This window comes from Chaetodon auriga, chromosome 15, assembly GCF_051107435.1.
Source record: "Chaetodon auriga isolate fChaAug3 chromosome 15, fChaAug3.hap1, whole genome shotgun sequence".
NCBI classification, from domain to species: Eukaryota; Metazoa; Chordata; class Actinopteri; order Chaetodontiformes; family Chaetodontidae; genus Chaetodon; species Chaetodon auriga.
Genome location: NC_135088.1, coordinates 18,153,597 through 18,171,158, shown reverse-complemented (window position 1 = coordinate 18,171,158; position 17,562 = coordinate 18,153,597). Strand labels below are relative to the sequence as shown.

Below are 17,562 nucleotides of genomic sequence, written 5' to 3'. Positions count from 1 at the left end.
AAATAATGAAGTCTCCTCCGGTACAGTATGAAGTGACATGCTTGTTCACACTCATGTAGGATACGCAGATAACAAGAGAAGAAGAACAAAACAAAATGGCGGTGTTTAAGATGATACATAAACAGCTACTTGTCCACATTGTATACGTAGCTAAACCGTGCGCCATGTCTAATACATTTATTTTTTATAGATGTCACTTCTATACATATATGCGAATTTCCTAATTGAAAGAAATTCGGCAACTTAAAAAGAGCATTTGAAGAATACACACTCCTATACAGGAGATGGCAGAATGTACCTGTTCGTTTGTTCCAAAACACACGAAGAAGACGCAGAAGCGGAAGAGACGTGGCACATAAACAGAGAGGAAGGAACCAGCTAGCAGCAGTCAAGTTTGCTGATGACAGCTCCTGGAGCCGTTTTCCAAGTGAAATTTAGATGGACGCTTAAATGACAGTCGTACAACATTACCTGAAACGAACGGGACTTGATTAAAGTCTGTGTGACAGGTAACGTGTAATTATTAGTCATTTGCGAAGGAACTTCCTCAACTCCACCAGCTAGCAAGATTAGCTCGCTAACGTTACCTCAGCTGATAACTTCCAGCTAAGGTAGCAGCTAATGTTAGCTCAGGTAAACGTTAAGCTGCCAAAAGGTGTTGTCACTGACAAATCGTGTTACGTGGTGTTGAAACGTGGTTTTAGAGCAGAAAAACCGACGCATGACCTCTCGCAGTGTGTACGATAACTTAGGACAAGTTCGCTGAAACCACAACATTCAAGGTGCAGCCAGTTAAGTTACAGAAGATTAAATCACGCCGACGAACGAGTAGCATCTGGTGCTGGGTGCCATTGATAACCAGTTATTGATAAATACTAACCCAGTACCCTGTCGGTATCGATAATGTGGCGCTGATCTGACAGTCAAAATTGCTTCTCGCAATATGTTAGCCTCATTTCTGACTGTCCCAGCCACTATTTGTGACATGTCAATAGGGTAACATTGATAAAGTGGACATCATGAACACGCTTGAACAAAAACCTCAGAAGACGTCACTTAAGTGTAATAAACCTAAAAGTTCAGGAAAAGACAATACACATTATTATAATGACCAGAATCCCTGGAGGCGTGGGTAATGTGTCTAAAATCCTCTATAATCTGCATTGTAACATTGCAGTGTATCAAGAAGAGGTCAGTTGTTTGGAAAATCAGCTGAGAAACTGTTAATGGATAAAATAGTGAGACAAGACTGTTTGTGTTACCAGTCAAATTAAGATACTTCATCTCACTGATTTGCATCATTGCCCACAATGGCAGAATACAGTCAGAGCTATTAATAACATAATAGATCTTGGTATAAATGATATATTGAAGCATCTTATGATTGACCATATTATGTCATCTCATGGCACATAGTGTCATATTGCCCAACCAGCATGAGCCATGTTTTGTAACCTACATAGATGTGTGATGATTGTGACTTTTCTTGCCGATGTAATTGTTTTCCTACCCCTATGGTGAATATTTATTATAGCATAACTGATGTGACAGAAGAGTTGCACACATTGTACAACAGCGTTGCCCCCTTCTCATGGCTTTTGATTCAGAATATAAGGAAAGTGAGGACGCTCACTGTCAAAGTGCTCACAAGCAAAAAGTATGCCAATGACCAGTGTGTTTGTGGAAAATTCAGCCTGTCAGGGAAAAGGGAAGTTATAATGTCATGCCAATTCTCGCCTCTGTTGTGTTGCTCTGTTCTGTATTCGAGATAACACCAGCCTCATGATACACAGATTCATTATTAATTTAATGTGATGTTTTTGTTAGTAAATGATGGCACATTATTTTAATTTCTGCTCATAATAAACAGGAGGATGATCTGTAATTTACAGAAACCTGCATTGATGTGTTTGTTCCCAACACAGTGCAGGTGGCTATGGGTCTCTGCAAGTGTCCGAAGAGAAAGGTGACCAATTTATTCTGCTTTGAACATCGTGTAAATGTGTGCGAGCATTGCCTCGTCTCCAACCACAACAAGGTCAGTGGGTGAACAAGTATCACTTGATTTATGTTTGTGCAACATTTGTAACATCACATTGAATTCTGTTTCCTCTTGCTGTGCTTCAGTGTATCGTGCAGTCGTATCTGCAATGGCTTCAGGACAGCGATTATAACCCCAACTGTACTCTGTGTAATAATCCACTGACTGCTCAAGACACTGTCAGACTGGTCTGCTACGGTAAGATTAGCAAGTTTCTGTTTTCTTTGAACTCATCGAGAATATACTGTACATGCTCATCTGTGTCAAACAGATCCACTGATGTTTAAAGGAACAGTTCAGCAAAATGACAAAAAAAAACAAGATGAATGTCATTTTGTTTGCTGTGCTCACAGTCATTGAAAAAGGACATCCCACCCCTGTTGCTGTGATGTGAAACTGCTGTTTTCTTCCACAGATGTGTTTCACTGGTCGTGTCTTAATAACTTGGCATCTCGGCTGCCCCTCAATACTGCTCCTGCGGGATACCAGTGTCCCACATGTCAGGGTCCAGTGTTTCCCCCTTGTAACCTGGCCAGCCCAGTTGCTGATGTGCTGAAAGAACAGCTGTCATCTGTTAACTGGGCAAGAGCTGGCTTGGGGCTGCCGCTGGTAATGGCCTGTTATTGTTAAACCTCTTTTTTGGTGATCTCACACGTCAGTCATTCAGAGCTGTGCATGTTCAAAGATATTAATAAAATGTCATCTTTGACTGACAGATTGAAGAGCCCATTGGGGTCCTTGAGGACACTGCAGCCAACGACGTCACTGATTATACTGACTGGTCCACATTTGATGGTGAGCCTTAATGTTTACTTTTGATAACAACTTGAGTATTTATCAGGGAGTATTTTGCAGCTGTTCATGCAGTATTATTTCTAACTCTGTTTTTTTTCTGTCCACAGCACAAGAACAAAGTAACATTTACCCCAGCCACTCTTACAACACCAGCCTCAGCCCACCACCAAATTCAGTCTCACCTCCAGGACAGGAAGACCTTGGAGGTTCTCGTAAAAATGGGGATTCAAATATGCAGGAGCACTCTGTGGTCAACTTCACTACTGCCACTACCTGTGACACAATTACAATACACACAGGTAAAGCAATGTAAAGCCCTCTGAATCTACTGTCTGCTGCTGTTTTTAGGGTACATCCCCGTCTCCATTTATGTACCTTAAAAGATTCCAAACAATGTTTATGTCATTGACATTTAACGTGCTGTGTTGCCATCTGCTGTATGCTGAAAGATTAACACATTTAGTTGTTGTTTTCCAGCATCGTCACCAAGAAAGATCTACGACACTCGGGACGTTGGTCACAGCTCTGTCACACAGATCGACTTTGACGATGACAAGTACCGACGACGACCAGCGTTAAGTTGGTTTGCTCAAATTCTCAAGTTAGTATCACGGTCTGCTCTGGAAGTAGAGCCCTCTTTTATTGCTCTCTCACTTTGAATAAATCACTATACAGACGTCATTGTTATGGCTGATTTGTAACTTCTTTTTTTTTTTAATCGCTTCAGAAATCGCACCGGTGGAAAGCGAACATCTTTCTCCTGGAAACAGCGGGTCTTCATGCTTCTCCTGGTCGGAGTTCTGGGATTCTTTACGTTGATAATCATCATGGCTAAACTTGGACGTGCCTCCGCTGGCTCAGACCCAAATTTAGATCCTCTTCTTAACCCCAACATCCGTGTGGGGAAAAACTGATAACAAGCATTGATTCCTTCTTATCCCTCTGTGTTACACAATGTAAGTCTGTGTAGACTGAGCTGAAATGGGACTTTCCACTACATGGTTAGCCCAACAGAGGGAGCCGTGTACCCAAGTTGAATGAAAAAGAGAGAGAGAGACGCTGCACCTCCTTTAGAATGGAGGTAATCTCTGGCCCTATTCATTTACATCAAGCAGTGGGAACATGCCAGGGCCCTTCTCAGACCATAAAACAAGTCTGACAACATTCAGGAGCTTTTCTGTGATCCAAGAAAAACAACCGGCAAACTCCAAAGGTGACCAAGGCTCGGTGCATGTAGACAAAGGAAGCTCATGATGAAGAGGGGTAGTATTTATATTTACAGTTACAGCTAACATTTGTTAGTGATCTTTGGAAGGTGTTTTTTTTTTTTTTTTTTTTTTAAGTTCAGTAGAAACTAAACACTGTCGATGTTGAAAGAGAGCATTTTTGCAGGCAGAAAAGTCAGAATGTATATCATCAGCAACAAATCGTTCAATAACGTCAACAGGTTTCGAAACTTATTCCCCTTGCTGATTTGTTTTGAGTGGCCTTGTGCATTTCTCCTTTAGAGACGGCGTTGACAGAACTGGAATCAGATGTACCCCACACATAATTAACACATAACTATTTAAGGGTGTCTTCACTACTTCTGAAACTGAGTGCGTTGCTTTTAGAGTTGCCATACATACTGTATGTACATTTTCCTGATGTTTTTTGACTGTCTATTAAATGGGAATACTACAGAATTTCAGCATTATAACGTTTTTTAAAGTCCTCGAGTCGTGACCTTTATCTACTGCTGTGCACAGATAAAATCAAGAGTGAAGAATTTTTTGATATGTCAGTTGTGTTATGCACCTTCACTGCGCGTAAATATGTCACTATAAAACCAAAATGTTATTCCTTTTCCCAGTTTGCATGAAGCAGCTGCTGACTGTAAGCAGCACACTGACGCTTTCACAGACCAGTGATGATAATAAGAGCCCTCACAATAGATGCAGTGGCTCTCTGTGTACTACACTGTAAATTGTTGCATTGCTTTTCTAAACAATATTTGCATTTAAGTGACGATATTTATGAATAATTACAAAACGAGCTGGATGGATGGCGGCAAGTAGCCACTTACTCTAATTTCTCACTGTGGCAAGACACAAGTACATGTCTGTCAAATAAAAAAAGTTTCCTTTCAAATATAATGTAATTTGCACTTTATTTCAAGAAGTGGAAGCTGAAAGTAAAGGTTTCACTCCAATGCATTAAGCTCAGACCACCTCTGAATAACTACAGCGTGGTGCTGTAAATACAAGCTCACGCACAGTCAGAAGTGTGTTTGTATTACAGCTTGTGACTCATAGCTGTGACATCGATCTCTGTGTTAACATGTCCCGAATAACAAAAACAACGACTTACTTGTCAGCTTGTTTGTAGTGTGAAAGGGCAGCAGCACTCGCACTTCAAACTCCAGCAACATGTCTTTTTTGGATAATTGGAGTGAAAAGAGGCAGTGTTGAAATTCAGAAAAACAAGTGTATTTCAGGGGCAGACGAGGAACTTCACTGGAAATTTATTTAAGGGTGAGCAATAAAGAAAGCTTCAATATACTCCAACCTTGAACTGAACATCATGTACTTTTTCCTCAGACTGTGAGAAAGAGGCAGACCTGCCTCTTAGATAAAACCTGATGAATGGTTTCACTGCGGTGCTCAGCCATGACACTACTCTACAAATACGCTGCACACAAATGCCCCAGGTTGATGCATCCAGCTCCACAGTAATGTCCCGTGGACGTCAGGGTGCTCAGTGGTGGGACAGAGACCAGGGTCAGGTCTGTGGACACGCAGACATTGATTGACATTGATTTCATTGTTTGTCAGTTTAGACTTTCACAGGCTATATATTGTACTTATATAATTAGTTCAGGAGTTGGGGTTTAAAATTACAAAATTTCTTAATTATTCATTAATTCTTCATCTTAAATTGTCACTGTTACTAGAAATCTCGTTACATGTTACTCAGCATGTATGAGTTAGCCCTCTAGAATAACAAGCTTTCTTGTGTATCAGTTTTAGATGTTGTGATTTTATTCAGTCAGTTCAAACTTTACCCCTCCACCCATTAGTTGTTTTTTCTGTTTAGTGTTTCCTGCCTTCTTTCTGCAGTAGAGTGTTTTGTTTTTGTGACATGTGGACAACTGGCATTTAAAACCTCACAATTCAGTGAATTAATTCTCTTATTTCAAACACATTTACAACTTAGATTTTAATTCAGATTCGCTAGTTTATTTTTCCATTATGGAAATTTCTTACTATTTCTTAGTGGTGTATGGGTCTGTGCTGCTATACTGCATGTATGATGTGCTGAGATGCACTGGACTGTTCACATCTGACATATCAACTGTTTCCACAGAGTTGATATTAACAAGCACGTGTATGCTAGAGGTCATACTTCCTCCTCATGAATTTTAAGTTATTCTACTGAAAGCTATAAAAATTCACTGCATGTAAAAATGCCTTCAGTAAATAATTCCACAGGGCGATGTCAGCGCAGCAGTGTTTCATCAGCACGGAGAGCGCTGCAGTCATTATTGGGCCCATGATGACATCGAACATGATGTAACACCGTCACATGCCATCGTTGGGAATCCTCGTAATGACTCCCTTCAGGTGTTGGAAATATTCACAAATACATCACGTACATCATGTGAGTGTGAGTTGCCTCTTTTAACTTTCCATTGCGTTAGTCAAACTGTCACAGCAGTGTGGGTTTACCATTGATTGTCAGTGGATCTGAGCCACATTGCATTGACTCAGGGAAAGCTGCCGGTGGCGATGAAGATACATGCTGCAACATTACAACGAGGGTGACAGATCTGGCACTTGTATACACGACAAAGCTGTGGTTTGTGTTGTCTTGATGTATTTCTGTACTAGTTTAAGTCATGAGTGGTTTAATATAACATCATGAAGTCTTGTGATGTGTAATTGCCAATGTCACTCTATTGGAGTTCAATGTGTTTCTCAGTAACTCTGAGTTATTAGATTGGCCATCGCACTGACATAATAGGGACATCCTGATCAATAACACTTTGTAGTTAACGTGCATACTGTAAGCAGCCCAGTTTTCTGTCCCTCTGCCCTGCTCTCATGATGACAATCGTAGGTAGAATATGATCTTTGTGATGAACTGTTGACTTCTGGGGTGACATACAGTCCTTAACTCTGCCTTTTCAAAGGAATATTATCACAAAGCAAGCACTAATATATTCTGAGTAGTGATTCTTCTAAAAACTTAAGCAATACAAGAAGATAGTAGGTGACATCTGACACCCACCCACTACAATGCCTCAAGTTGTACAGGCTGACTTCAACAGCAGAGTTTACCTCTGGCATTTGTTCCTCTGCTCTTACTACTTTTGATGCTTGACACTGAAGGGAACCCTGTTAAAGTTGAGGAATGAGTGCTGGGAGACAGTGTTTTTTGGCTGGTACAGTGACTCACATCCTAGACATTATGACATCCATATATCAGTATGTGCTCAGGGCGTCTCCAAATAAAAATATCACTGAGCTGTGCGGAGATAATCAAACTGGAAAAAAAAAAAAAAAAGAAAAGAAAAAAAAAAGCCCTTGATGTCTTGTTAATTTAATGTTTGTGAGTTGAGGATTCATTAACCAAAAGGCTAAAATATTCTTTAGTGGATTTGATGAAATATTTGGGATATCTTTAATCTTTTGCCCTTGAAGTCTTTGAAGCTATGCTGTACGTCGTTCCTTTACCGAAAGATGTGACAAAGCCGATTGAAGTAATTGTTGCCCCATCTCCATCTTCAGTATTCAATATTCCTTTATTAGTCCCGTGAGGGGAAATTCTTCACCTCCTCTTTAGCTCATACATCACACTCATTTGCCGTGTGTTCCACAAGGTTTGAGTCTTAGTCCCATCTGTATGCTCCCCTTGGCCATGTTATCCATCAGACTGAGATTGTTGCCTACCATTGTAATGCACATGACAATTCTAAAGGCTAGATATTGCATTTTTACTTGCTGTTTTCATGCTGTGTACTCATCCATTTTATTATTAATTGTGAAGCACTCTCTAAGTGCTGTTTAAAGAAGTGCTATATGAAAAAAGTTTACTTACTTAATTGTATACACAAAACAGTGTACAGTAGAGTTTAATACAGTTCAAAGTAGCTGCGTGCAACAGCTGGCCCCTCTGTCATTGGATGGTACAGGAGTATATATTGATGAGTGAGTGGGGTTCACATGTGTTTCCCAATTCAATAGGAAGCTGCATCACAGAGAGAGAGTCATTGTGTTTCAGTGAACACTCCTGCCTGTCTCAGTCCTGTGGCTTCTATCAGAAAGTAAGTACAGATGTTGGCTCTTTGGTTCTCTCTTTGGTTCGCTTCTCTGAATTTGAATGAACTTGCATTAGATACTTCAACCTTGTTTTATAATTGAATTTTTCATAGCAATGTCTGCAACTTTCTAAAGCTGCATTTTGCACAAAGAATTCTGTATGGGACTATTTTGTATATTTTCTCTATTCATACTTTAGTGCACTTCAGATCAGCTATCATGTTACTGCTGCAGTAAACCAGAATAGGTTGATGACATAGTAATTATTGACCATGTAATATGAACAGTTACAATACAGTTATCATGTTTTTCATAATTTACTGCAATAATAGTATGAATTAAAATTAAGTGTTTCTATATTTGTGGGAATGTAAATGTATATATATAAAAAAAGAGTGATGGCACACTGAATTATGTATGATTATGCTTAAAGAAGGAAAATTTTTCCCCAGGGATCAATATTGTGCCAGTTTCTGAGAACAACTCTCAGCAGCAGCATCAGTTGATGGAAAAATAGACCTTTACATCGTCACCAGGACACCAGAGGCGTCTGAATTTGTGCATCTGACATGTGTGACCATCAAGAAAAAGACCAGAAGCATGGAAAGGTTGCTAACTCAAAATCTCAACAAATGAAGCACCATCACCAAAATCAAGGCCATTGGCGTCACCGCAACAAGCAACATTTCCATCAGTCAGATGACAACAGTAGCCATGAGTAAGTTTGGACATTTTCCTCTACTGCTACCTGTTTGTTCTCATGTTTGGAATTTGTGCTTACGTTTAAAATAAGCTCAGATATTTAAACTTTCTGCGTTCATTTTGCTTTAGTTTTTATGTAAGATTTGTTCAAGTAGCAGAGGTCTGTGTCCTTCTTACTTTATTTGTGAGAGCATTTTGAATTTTCTCTGGCATCACAAAATGTAATAATGGAATAAAAATAATGATCATTATCAATAGGTATCATCACCATCTTGTTTAGGGGTGCTGTGTCTTTAACTGAGATGTTTTCTTTTTAAAATAGCACCCATTCAGCAGCAGAGGACAGCATTTTCAGTGATCATCCCCCCGACCATCGACATGAGCGTGATGACGACAGGACTCACTCTCATCATTACCATCACAAGCAAAACCATCGCCACGTCTCTCTTTCAGAAACTCCCTTGAGTTCCTCAGCTGGTTCCTCTTCATCCTCCTCCTCTTCTTCTTCTTCCTCTTCCTCCTCTTCATCAGCCTCTTCTTCCTCCTCTTCCTCTTCCTCCTCCTCTTCCTTTTCTTCCTCCTCTTCTACATCTTCCTCTAGCCTGTCCTCTGAGACCAGCAGTGAGTATTTAGATAGATATTCCCTTAAGAAGCCCCAGCATTCACAGTCCTGTACAGATATTTCCGGGAAACACAAGTACTTTGAAGAAGGAGATGACACAGCCCCTTTGATCGATAGAAGTGGTCATCTAAACAGAGTCCCTGCCAAACAGAAACAGGAGAAAGGCAAGTCTTCTCACAGTGGCACTAATCAGGGTGCCCTGAAGAACACAAAGAGGATTACAAGAGGCTCAGGAAATGATGGAAGTTTCCGTAAAGCCAAATCAATGGAGGCTCTCTCTAGACCCAAAGATAGAGAATGGCATGGCTATGAAGATGAAAATGAACAAGAAAGGAGAAAAAGTGAAGCCAGGAAGAATTTAATGAAGGAAAAAATGAAGTTCTCTGCCTTCCTTAATGAAATCACTCGTCAGGTGCTCAGCCCAATGAGACTCACCACTCTTGGGGTTACTGACGCTCAAACACCCTGCGGTCTGGGGCAGGACCCTGTTCGAGCCAGTAAGGTTAACAGCAGCACTGAGAAACTCAGACAGCAGAGGAGCCGGCCTGCCACTGCAGACTCAGCTAACTCCAGCAAGCAGTCCCATACCAGCAAGCGCTCTACTGGACATTCTCGCTCTGAATCTTTTCACCACCATCATGGTCACCGCTCTGCACACTCATCCCATCCCAAGCCCAGAAGCTGCACTGATATCAGTTGTTTGAGAAGGCGTCACTCATGGTCTCCTCAGCATCAGCCACATTCACCTTCGTATAAGCACCACCACCACCATCACCAAGGAGACCATCACAGTTCTAGTCATCACCATCACCATGGCGACAGCCACAGCAAAAGTCATCACCATTACCATGGCGATAGCCCAAGTCATCACCATCGCCACAGAGACCACCACAGTCCTGTCTATCATCATGGAGGTCACCACAGAGACCACCACAACACATCCCATCACCATCACCATGGAGACCATCACCATGGAGGCCACCACAGCTCATGTTGCCACCACCATAGCAGCCACCCAAACACTGAATGCCATACCGCATTACATCACCATGGACACCACAGCCTAAGCAATGACCGTAGAGATCACCAAAGCCCAGCCATTCATCATCACCATGGTGACCACCACAAACAAGCACATCATCATCATCATCATCATCACCATAGCGACCATAGCGACCATAACAATCCAACACATCATCATCACCATAAAGACAACCACAGTGAATTTCATCACCATGAACATGGTGACCACAGTCAAGGCCATAATCATCAACATGGAGACCACCATAGTCCAGACCATCTCCATGAACATGGAGACCACCACAGATCGGGCCATCACCATGAACATGGAGACCACCACAGTTCGGGCCATCACCATCAACATGGAGACCACCACAGTCCAGACCATCACCATCAGCATGGAGACCACCACAGTCAAGGCCATCACCATCACCATGGTCACCACCACAATCCAGGCCATCACCATGAGCATGGAGACCACCGTCCAGGCCATCACCATGAACATGGAGATCACCATTCAGGCCATCACCATGAACATGGAGACCACCATTCAGGCCATCACCATGAACATGGAGACCACCATTCAGGCCATCACCATGAACATGGAGACCACCACAGTCCCGACCATCACCATGAACATGGAGATCACCATTCAGACCATCACCATGAACATGGAGACCACCACAGTCCAGGCCATCACCATCATCATGGACACCACCACAGTCCAGGCCATCACCATGAACATGGACATCACCATTCAGGCCATCACCATGAACATGGAGACCACCACAGTCCAGGCCATCACCATGAACATGGAGACCACCACAGTCCGGGCCATCACCATGAACATGGAGACCACCACAGTCCAGGCCATCACCATGAACATGAAGACCACCACAGCCTGGGCCATCACCATGAACATGGTGACCACCACAGTCCAGGCCATCACCATGAACATGGTGACCACCACAGTCCAGACCACCATCATCAACATGGAGAACACCACAGTTTAGGCCATCACCATGAACATGGAGAACACCACAGTCCAGGCCATCACCATCATCATGGAGAACACCACAGTCCAGGCCATCACCATCAACATGGAGACCACCACAGTCCAGGCCATCACCATGAACATGGAGATCACCACAGTCCAGGCCATCACCATCATCATGGAGACCACCACAGTCCAGGCCATCACCATCATCATGGAGACCACCACAGTCCAGACCATCACCATCAACATGGAGACCACCACAGTCCGGGCCATCACCATGAACATGGTGACCGCCACAATCCAGATCATCACCATGAACATGGAGATCACCACAGTCCAAGCCATCATCATCAACATGGAGACCACCACAGTCCAGACCACCATCATCAACATGGAGACCACCACAGTCCAGACCATCACCATGAACATGGTGACCACCACAATCCAGGCCATCACCATGAACATGGTGACCACCACAGTCCAGACCATCACCATCAACGTGGAGATTACTATAGTACATGTCATCACAAAGAACATCACTGTGAACCACATGTCAATCAGCCCCACTCCAGAAACAATGATGGTGACCATGATGACCTTGACGACCACAGCACTCATCTAAAGGGGCATTCTGTAGGCAGTCCGGCCTCACATAGGAAGCTGGAGTCTTTCTCCAGCAGGGCAGATTCACCCAGGAATACCAGCAGCCCCTCCAGTCAGGAGGAGGAGCAGACAAGCTTCACTAGCTCATCATTGCATAAAGTATGAAATTCTCTTTCATGAAATCCCTTATTACACTACGTCCATAAAGTAATTATTGGCAAGTCAATAGTTGCCTGTGTTTTACATGCTTGATTAACTGGTTATGTAATAATGTTCCACTCATTTGATTGCCTATTGATTTGGACACCAGTGTGCATGTCACTGTAGACACTAGAAGAGCTATTACAGAACAATAGATTAGTTATTCTGCACAAATTAATGGTAATCAAATTGACATTCCAAACTGATGTTCTTTCATTTTGCAGCTCCTTTTTTCACTTTATTCTCTGGGCATCATTAAAATTATTTCTGAAAATAATTAGTCCTGTCAAAATAACTGTTTTCTTTAATACAGGAAAAGGCACATGAGCTGGGAAGAATCATGTAAGTGTGATGTCATTCTTCGGTTAAAAGTAAAGTTCAAATGACAACCATGACAATGATATATATTAATTGGTGACATATTCAAACCATTTTGGGGGTGATCATAGAAAGTGCTGACCTGTGCAATAAAAAGTAAATAAATTCCTCAAAACACTCATGTACTTTGTTTAACTCAGTTTTATTTTTCTTTTGTGCATCTATCCTGGCAGGATACTAAAGGAGCAGAATGTAGGACTGCATCAAACGCTGCTGAAGACAGCAATGAGGATGGAGTGTTTAGGAGAGGAGTTCATGAGCAGCCAAAAGTTTTTGGAGGCAGAACTTCAGAGGACACGTATGGAGCTCAGCAATCTCACAGAGGGGTTTAAGAGGTAAAGAGTGCACAGAAAATGTTTTTTTTTTTTTTTTGTTTCACCTCCTCCTGTCACTATACATAATTCACGCATCATTCAGGGAACTGATGTGCATGTTTTCTTGTCTTGGAGTATGCATTTAGATTGCATTTGGATAGCATTTGGATAGCATTTGGTTCCATAATTTATACTTAAGATACAGAATGAATTTATTCCTTAGTCAGTTGACCTGTTAAATGTCAAGTTGGGCTCATACAATGTCTTTTTCAATGTGCAGCTAGTCAGGACATGCAACACAATGGTTGTGAATACTTGTGTTTCTTACGCACAGAAAGCAACTGAACAGCTGAACTATTTCAGAGACCCGGAAGTGCAGTTTAATGTGAACCAGGCTCAGTCTGCCAGCCCTCATGTGTTGTCCTCAAAAATAAGATTTGAAATGAGATCTGACTTCTGATTTTAGCCTAGGTTTTAAGTTTTAGACCTAAAAAAAAATGCTAATTCTGCATAACTATAGCACTTAATCTCATACATGGTTGAGTAACTTCTCTCTCTCTCTCTCTCTCTCTCTCTCTCTCTCTCTCTCTCTCTCTGCCTTATTTTAGGCTACAAGACAACTGCTCCTCCACACAACAGACTAATAACCTGCTTGAGCAAAAGCTTCAGTCAGTGGTGAGATTGAAGGCATTTCTGAAAATGAGTATAGAAACAAGTGTTGCAGCATGTAGGAGTCTTTTTTATCGAAAGTTGACTGAGCAGTAAAAGTTATTAAAACTCTTGGGATGGGCTTCCTCATTCCACTCACTGAAGGTTTATCTGTGATAACTGTGCCTCCTGTACTTTCTGTGTCAGGCTCTGAATATGGAAGGAGAACGTGAGAGGTTGAACCAGCGTATTTCAGCACTGACAGAGAAGCTTGCTGATGTAAAATTTGCCAACAGCGTGGAGACATTCAATGTAAGATCTTTACCTCCCTCTCAGATTCTAGGTAGACGGTGGCTTCACAAACACATTCAGCATCAGAACCATGTCTTCTTCATTCTTTAACTATGTATCCTTTAATCAATAAACTGATCAGCCTGTAACCTCTGCTCACTGTAGATAACGTCACTGCTTCACAAAACAGATGTCCAGTTTCAGTCAGCTGATGGCATTAATCAAGTGGTTCTCCCCATCACTCCCCCTCCGGCTCAGTTCATGGACAGCCATAACTATGGAAAGGCCAAAGCTGGTGGGCAGGAGCAGTCTCTAGGTTCAGTTCCAGAGGAGGAGGAGTCTGACTGGTCAGAGCTAGGAGAAGAGACCCCACGGTTTATACTGACAGGATCAAACAGAGGGCAAGCATGGAGACACCAGGAAGGAGATGTGGACAAAGACAGCGAGTCAGGGGGTGAGGAAATTGTCAGGCGGCACTCTCCACGCCCACTGCAGATCCCTCATCTCCAGTTCACCATGCACAATGAGAATCTGTCTGATGGCATGACAGGTGAGAGTGCTCACAGGATCACCACAAGTCCAACCCTCTGCTCTGCCATCCTGATCCGGTCAGCTAGCCTGGAGGAAATCCCTCTGGCATGCCATCACATGCAAAAGGAGCTAAGAGGCACGGAGGCCATGATGAACCTCCACCACCAAGGGGAGGAAGCCATCCAAGACTTAGATAATGAGATCATTCATCACTGGAAGGCAAACAATGACAGGGATGCAGCTATTGGCAGGCAGGTAGAAAGCAGAATGTCAGAGGCGGATAACAACCTGGCCAGTCTGCAGTCGGCCGAGCAGATGCTCAGCCACTTCATTCAGTCTGGTGAAGGAAAAGGGCAGAGCAGGGCTGAGGTGCACGGCTGGACAGGAGGGATTCCAGACGAGGTGTGGAAAGGGGAGCGAACACAGCTGTGATAGAAACATGAGTGCAGTGTTCACTGTGTCTGCATAATTTACTTTACCATGTTTATTATGCGGGGCTTTCTTAAAAAAGAATGTATAGATTCCTACAAAAACAATCCCTCTGTTATCCCTTATGACCCACAAGAAGTGTGTGGCGGTGTATGCAGCTACAGAGACCCTGCCCTCTGCCTCTATTTTCTATTTTCTTTCTATTTTGCTGTGTTTCTGGATGTCAACCTTTGGACAGTGGGTGTGTAGCCCCCAGTCAATGACAGTGCACAGGTGAGGTTGGCACGCTAAAAAAATGTAATCAGCACAGTACTCAGGTTACATGACTGTTTCTGTCTCCCGCCTGTGCTCTCTGATTGTGTCATGGATGTATGAAGGGCTGAAGGTCTGCGTGTGTGTTTGAAGGTTGCACACACACACAAAAACATGCTCACGCAGAGCAGGGAGGCAATGGTGGGCAGGGTGAAACGTGCTTCAGCTGCATTCACACAATTTCCAGAACAGACAAATCCTGCATGGTATATCTGTAACCTGGAACAGTGTCAGTGGCTCAGCGGTTCAGCTCCTCCATTACATGTGGTTTGAGGAGAGTGGACCTTTGAATTCAAACTGGAAGACTTACTAGATTTACTCTGTTTGCCTATCACCAGTTAACATATTTTATTTTTGAAAGCATGTAAGGCTCCCTCATTTATTTCTTGCTAAAAATCTTCTCTCAAATAAATAATTGTATTGCATACATTCAACACATATTCACAATTTTAACCAACACTTAAAATTGAGATACAACCAACGTTTGCTGAGTGAAATTGGAGGCAGATGAATATTATATGTGTATTTGAACATAAGCCATATTTTTCTGTATCTTGACCCCCCTGTGACCCCTTAGATTTGGTCATTTAACGGTAAAATGTAAATGTGTATTTTATTGTATGAATGCAGATATAGGCATTTCCTTTCCTGTTCTTTCACCTCTGCAGAACACCAAAAGTAGTTATTCTGTTTATCTGTTTGTTTTCTTGCAAGAAACATTATGTATTCATATAATCTGTACTTCTTGTTTAGGTAGCCATAATTATGCCATATACTGCATTAAGCACCATCTAAAAACATCAGTTATCCTGTTAATTTGTCTTAGTAGGCATGTATTACATAACATAATGTAAATTACATATGCAGTTATGAATTAGCTTTAAATATGTGTATATGCAAAAGTGTTGTCCTGTCTTATTAACCTGCCAAGAGAAATGCTTGTAATAGTGCAAATTTCTCAAGCTTGTGTAAATGTCATCCATGTAACTCTGTTCATGTAACATCTAATAAATCATAATGAGGCCTCTCATCCATGAGGTGATGCACACTTCGGTCACATCGACTACATTTATATACTGCAGCCTGTCATCAAAAGACATGTCTCACAAAACACAGGCAAGTTTAGTTCAGCAGAGTATCTCCTCTTTCTAACAGTGTCCCTGGTCAATCACTCTGCCTTTCACCTTAAAGGAACAGTTCATCCTAACATCCAAAATACATTTAGTGTTGGTGTTACATTCAGATCTAAACCTCCAATCCCATGTCAGCAAGGTGATGGAAACTTCCTTTTTCTAGCTTTGAAACATAGCTTAAGTATAACCATTTCTAAATCAAAAAGATGCTGAAAAACTCATTCATGCCTTTGTTTAAAACCAACTTGATTACTGTAAGGCACTATTTACGGACCTCCCAAAAAAAAAAGAAAAAAAAAAATACTGAGAGACTTCAGCTCATTCAAAACTCTGCAGCTCGGCTATTAACCAGAACCAAAACCAGAGCAGAGAGCAAATGAGTCCAGTTTTAGCTGCTCTGCACTGACTTCCTGTAACATTCATTTGGTGTCATTTTATGTGAAGCATGCCTGTGACAAACTCTCTTCTTCTTCTTCTTCTTCTTCTTCTTCTTCTTCTTCTTCTTCTTCTTCTTCTTCTTCTTCTTATTTAGTGCTTGACTAACTTGTTCAGCAGGCTGAACGAAGTTAGAGCCCATCTCCTTGAAAAAGGTCATTGAGATTGTAGCTGGGTAGAGTGTCAGGATTTGCAGGGTACAACAAAATGCTAGTTGTAGTCCCTTTATGCTACTCACAAAAAGAGATATGAATGAATAAATAATAACTCATAAAAATAAAGCTTTTATGCTGGAGTATCGAGGATGAATTGAGGAGTCTCACAGCCTGAGGACAGAAACTGCTCTGCAGTCTAGTGATGCGGCAGAGGATATTAATACAGCAGAGTTAACAGGCCAATGCTCAGCAGACAGGTCACAATGATGATCTGGGCAGTTTTAGTCCCTCATTGCAGAGCCCTTCTGTCCTGGGATGTGAGCATCTCATGCTAAATCATGATGTTTCCCATCAGGATGCTTTCTATTGTAAAAGCCAAAAAGATTTTTATCCTTTTTGAAGTTTCCTTAAGAAACAGTCCTTTAAGCTTTCTTTACCAGATGTGAGATGACCATAGCAGGTCCCCTGTGATGTTGATACCTAGGAACCTAAAACTCTTCATCTTCTCCTCCTCAGCTTCACTGATATAGATGGGTGTGTGTCTTTGCTTCCTTTTTTCTAAACTCAACAGCCAGCTCCTTGGCCAACACTGAGCAGCAGGTTGTTCCCTGTGTACTCAGCAAGATTTATTCCCAATATTAATCCTCACTGTTGT

The 17,562-nt window shown here is 42.0% G+C and overlaps 2 protein-coding genes across 5 annotated transcripts; both read left to right on the top strand.

Annotated features, from left to right (window-relative positions):
• The first annotated feature begins 333 nt into the window (after positions 1 to 333).
• zfpl1 (zinc finger protein-like 1) lies at positions 334 to 4,521 on the top strand. Of its 3 annotated transcripts, none has more exons than XM_076751264.1 (8): positions 334 to 509; positions 1,926 to 2,038; positions 2,128 to 2,239; positions 2,457 to 2,650; positions 2,758 to 2,836; positions 2,944 to 3,135; positions 3,314 to 3,437; positions 3,564 to 4,521. In XM_076751264.1, exons 2-8 carry the CDS (start codon positions 1,937 to 1,939, stop codon positions 3,748 to 3,750), a joined length of 990 nt encoding a protein of 329 aa, XP_076607379.1. In that variant the 5' UTR covers positions 334 to 509; positions 1,926 to 1,936; the 3' UTR covers positions 3,751 to 4,521. The 3 variants fall into 3 exon arrangements, with proteins under 3 accessions (XP_076607379.1, XP_076607380.1, XP_076607381.1); XM_076751265.1 differs by having other exon boundaries at positions 372 to 509; positions 1,931 to 2,038; XM_076751266.1 differs by lacking the exon at positions 334 to 509 and adding an exon at positions 573 to 633.
• Positions 4,522 to 8,057: 3,536 nt separating this feature from the next.
• On the top strand, positions 8,058 to 16,232 carry LOC143333353 (uncharacterized). Of its 2 annotated transcripts, none has more exons than XM_076751437.1 (8): positions 8,058 to 8,141; positions 8,589 to 8,854; positions 9,161 to 12,239; positions 12,595 to 12,623; positions 12,833 to 12,994; positions 13,582 to 13,648; positions 13,829 to 13,933; positions 14,171 to 16,232. In XM_076751437.1, the coding sequence occupies exons 2-8, from the start codon at positions 8,706 to 8,708 to the stop codon at positions 14,873 to 14,875; spliced, it is 4,296 nt and encodes a 1,431-aa protein (XP_076607552.1). In that variant the 5' UTR covers positions 8,058 to 8,141; positions 8,589 to 8,705; the 3' UTR covers positions 14,876 to 16,232. The 2 variants fall into 2 exon arrangements, with proteins under 2 accessions (XP_076607552.1, XP_076607551.1); XM_076751436.1 differs by having other exon boundaries at positions 14,078 to 16,232.
• Positions 16,233 to 17,562: the final 1,330 nt, after the last annotated feature.

Excerpts from the sequence above, each read along its gene's own strand:
- LOC143333353 (XM_076751436.1), top strand. The coding sequence starts at position 8,706 with ATGTGTGACCATCAAGAAAAAGACCAGAAGCATGGAAAGGTTGCTAAC. Across the intron at positions 12,624-12,832 it reads CATGAGCTGGGAAGAATCAT|GATACTAAAGGAGCAGAATG; the intron begins GTAAGTGTGATG and ends CTATCCTGGCAG. Across the intron at positions 13,649-13,828 it reads AGCAAAAGCTTCAGTCAGTG|GCTCTGAATATGGAAGGAGA; the intron begins GTGAGATTGAAG and ends TTTCTGTGTCAG.
- zfpl1 (XM_076751264.1), top strand. The coding sequence starts at position 1,937 with ATGGGTCTCTGCAAGTGTCCGAAGAGAAAGGTGACCAATTTATTCTGC. Across the intron at positions 2,651-2,757 it reads CTGGCTTGGGGCTGCCGCTG|ATTGAAGAGCCCATTGGGGT; the intron begins GTAATGGCCTGT and ends TTTGACTGACAG. Across the intron at positions 3,136-3,313 it reads CACAATTACAATACACACAG|CATCGTCACCAAGAAAGATC; the intron begins GTAAAGCAATGT and ends GTTGTTTTCCAG.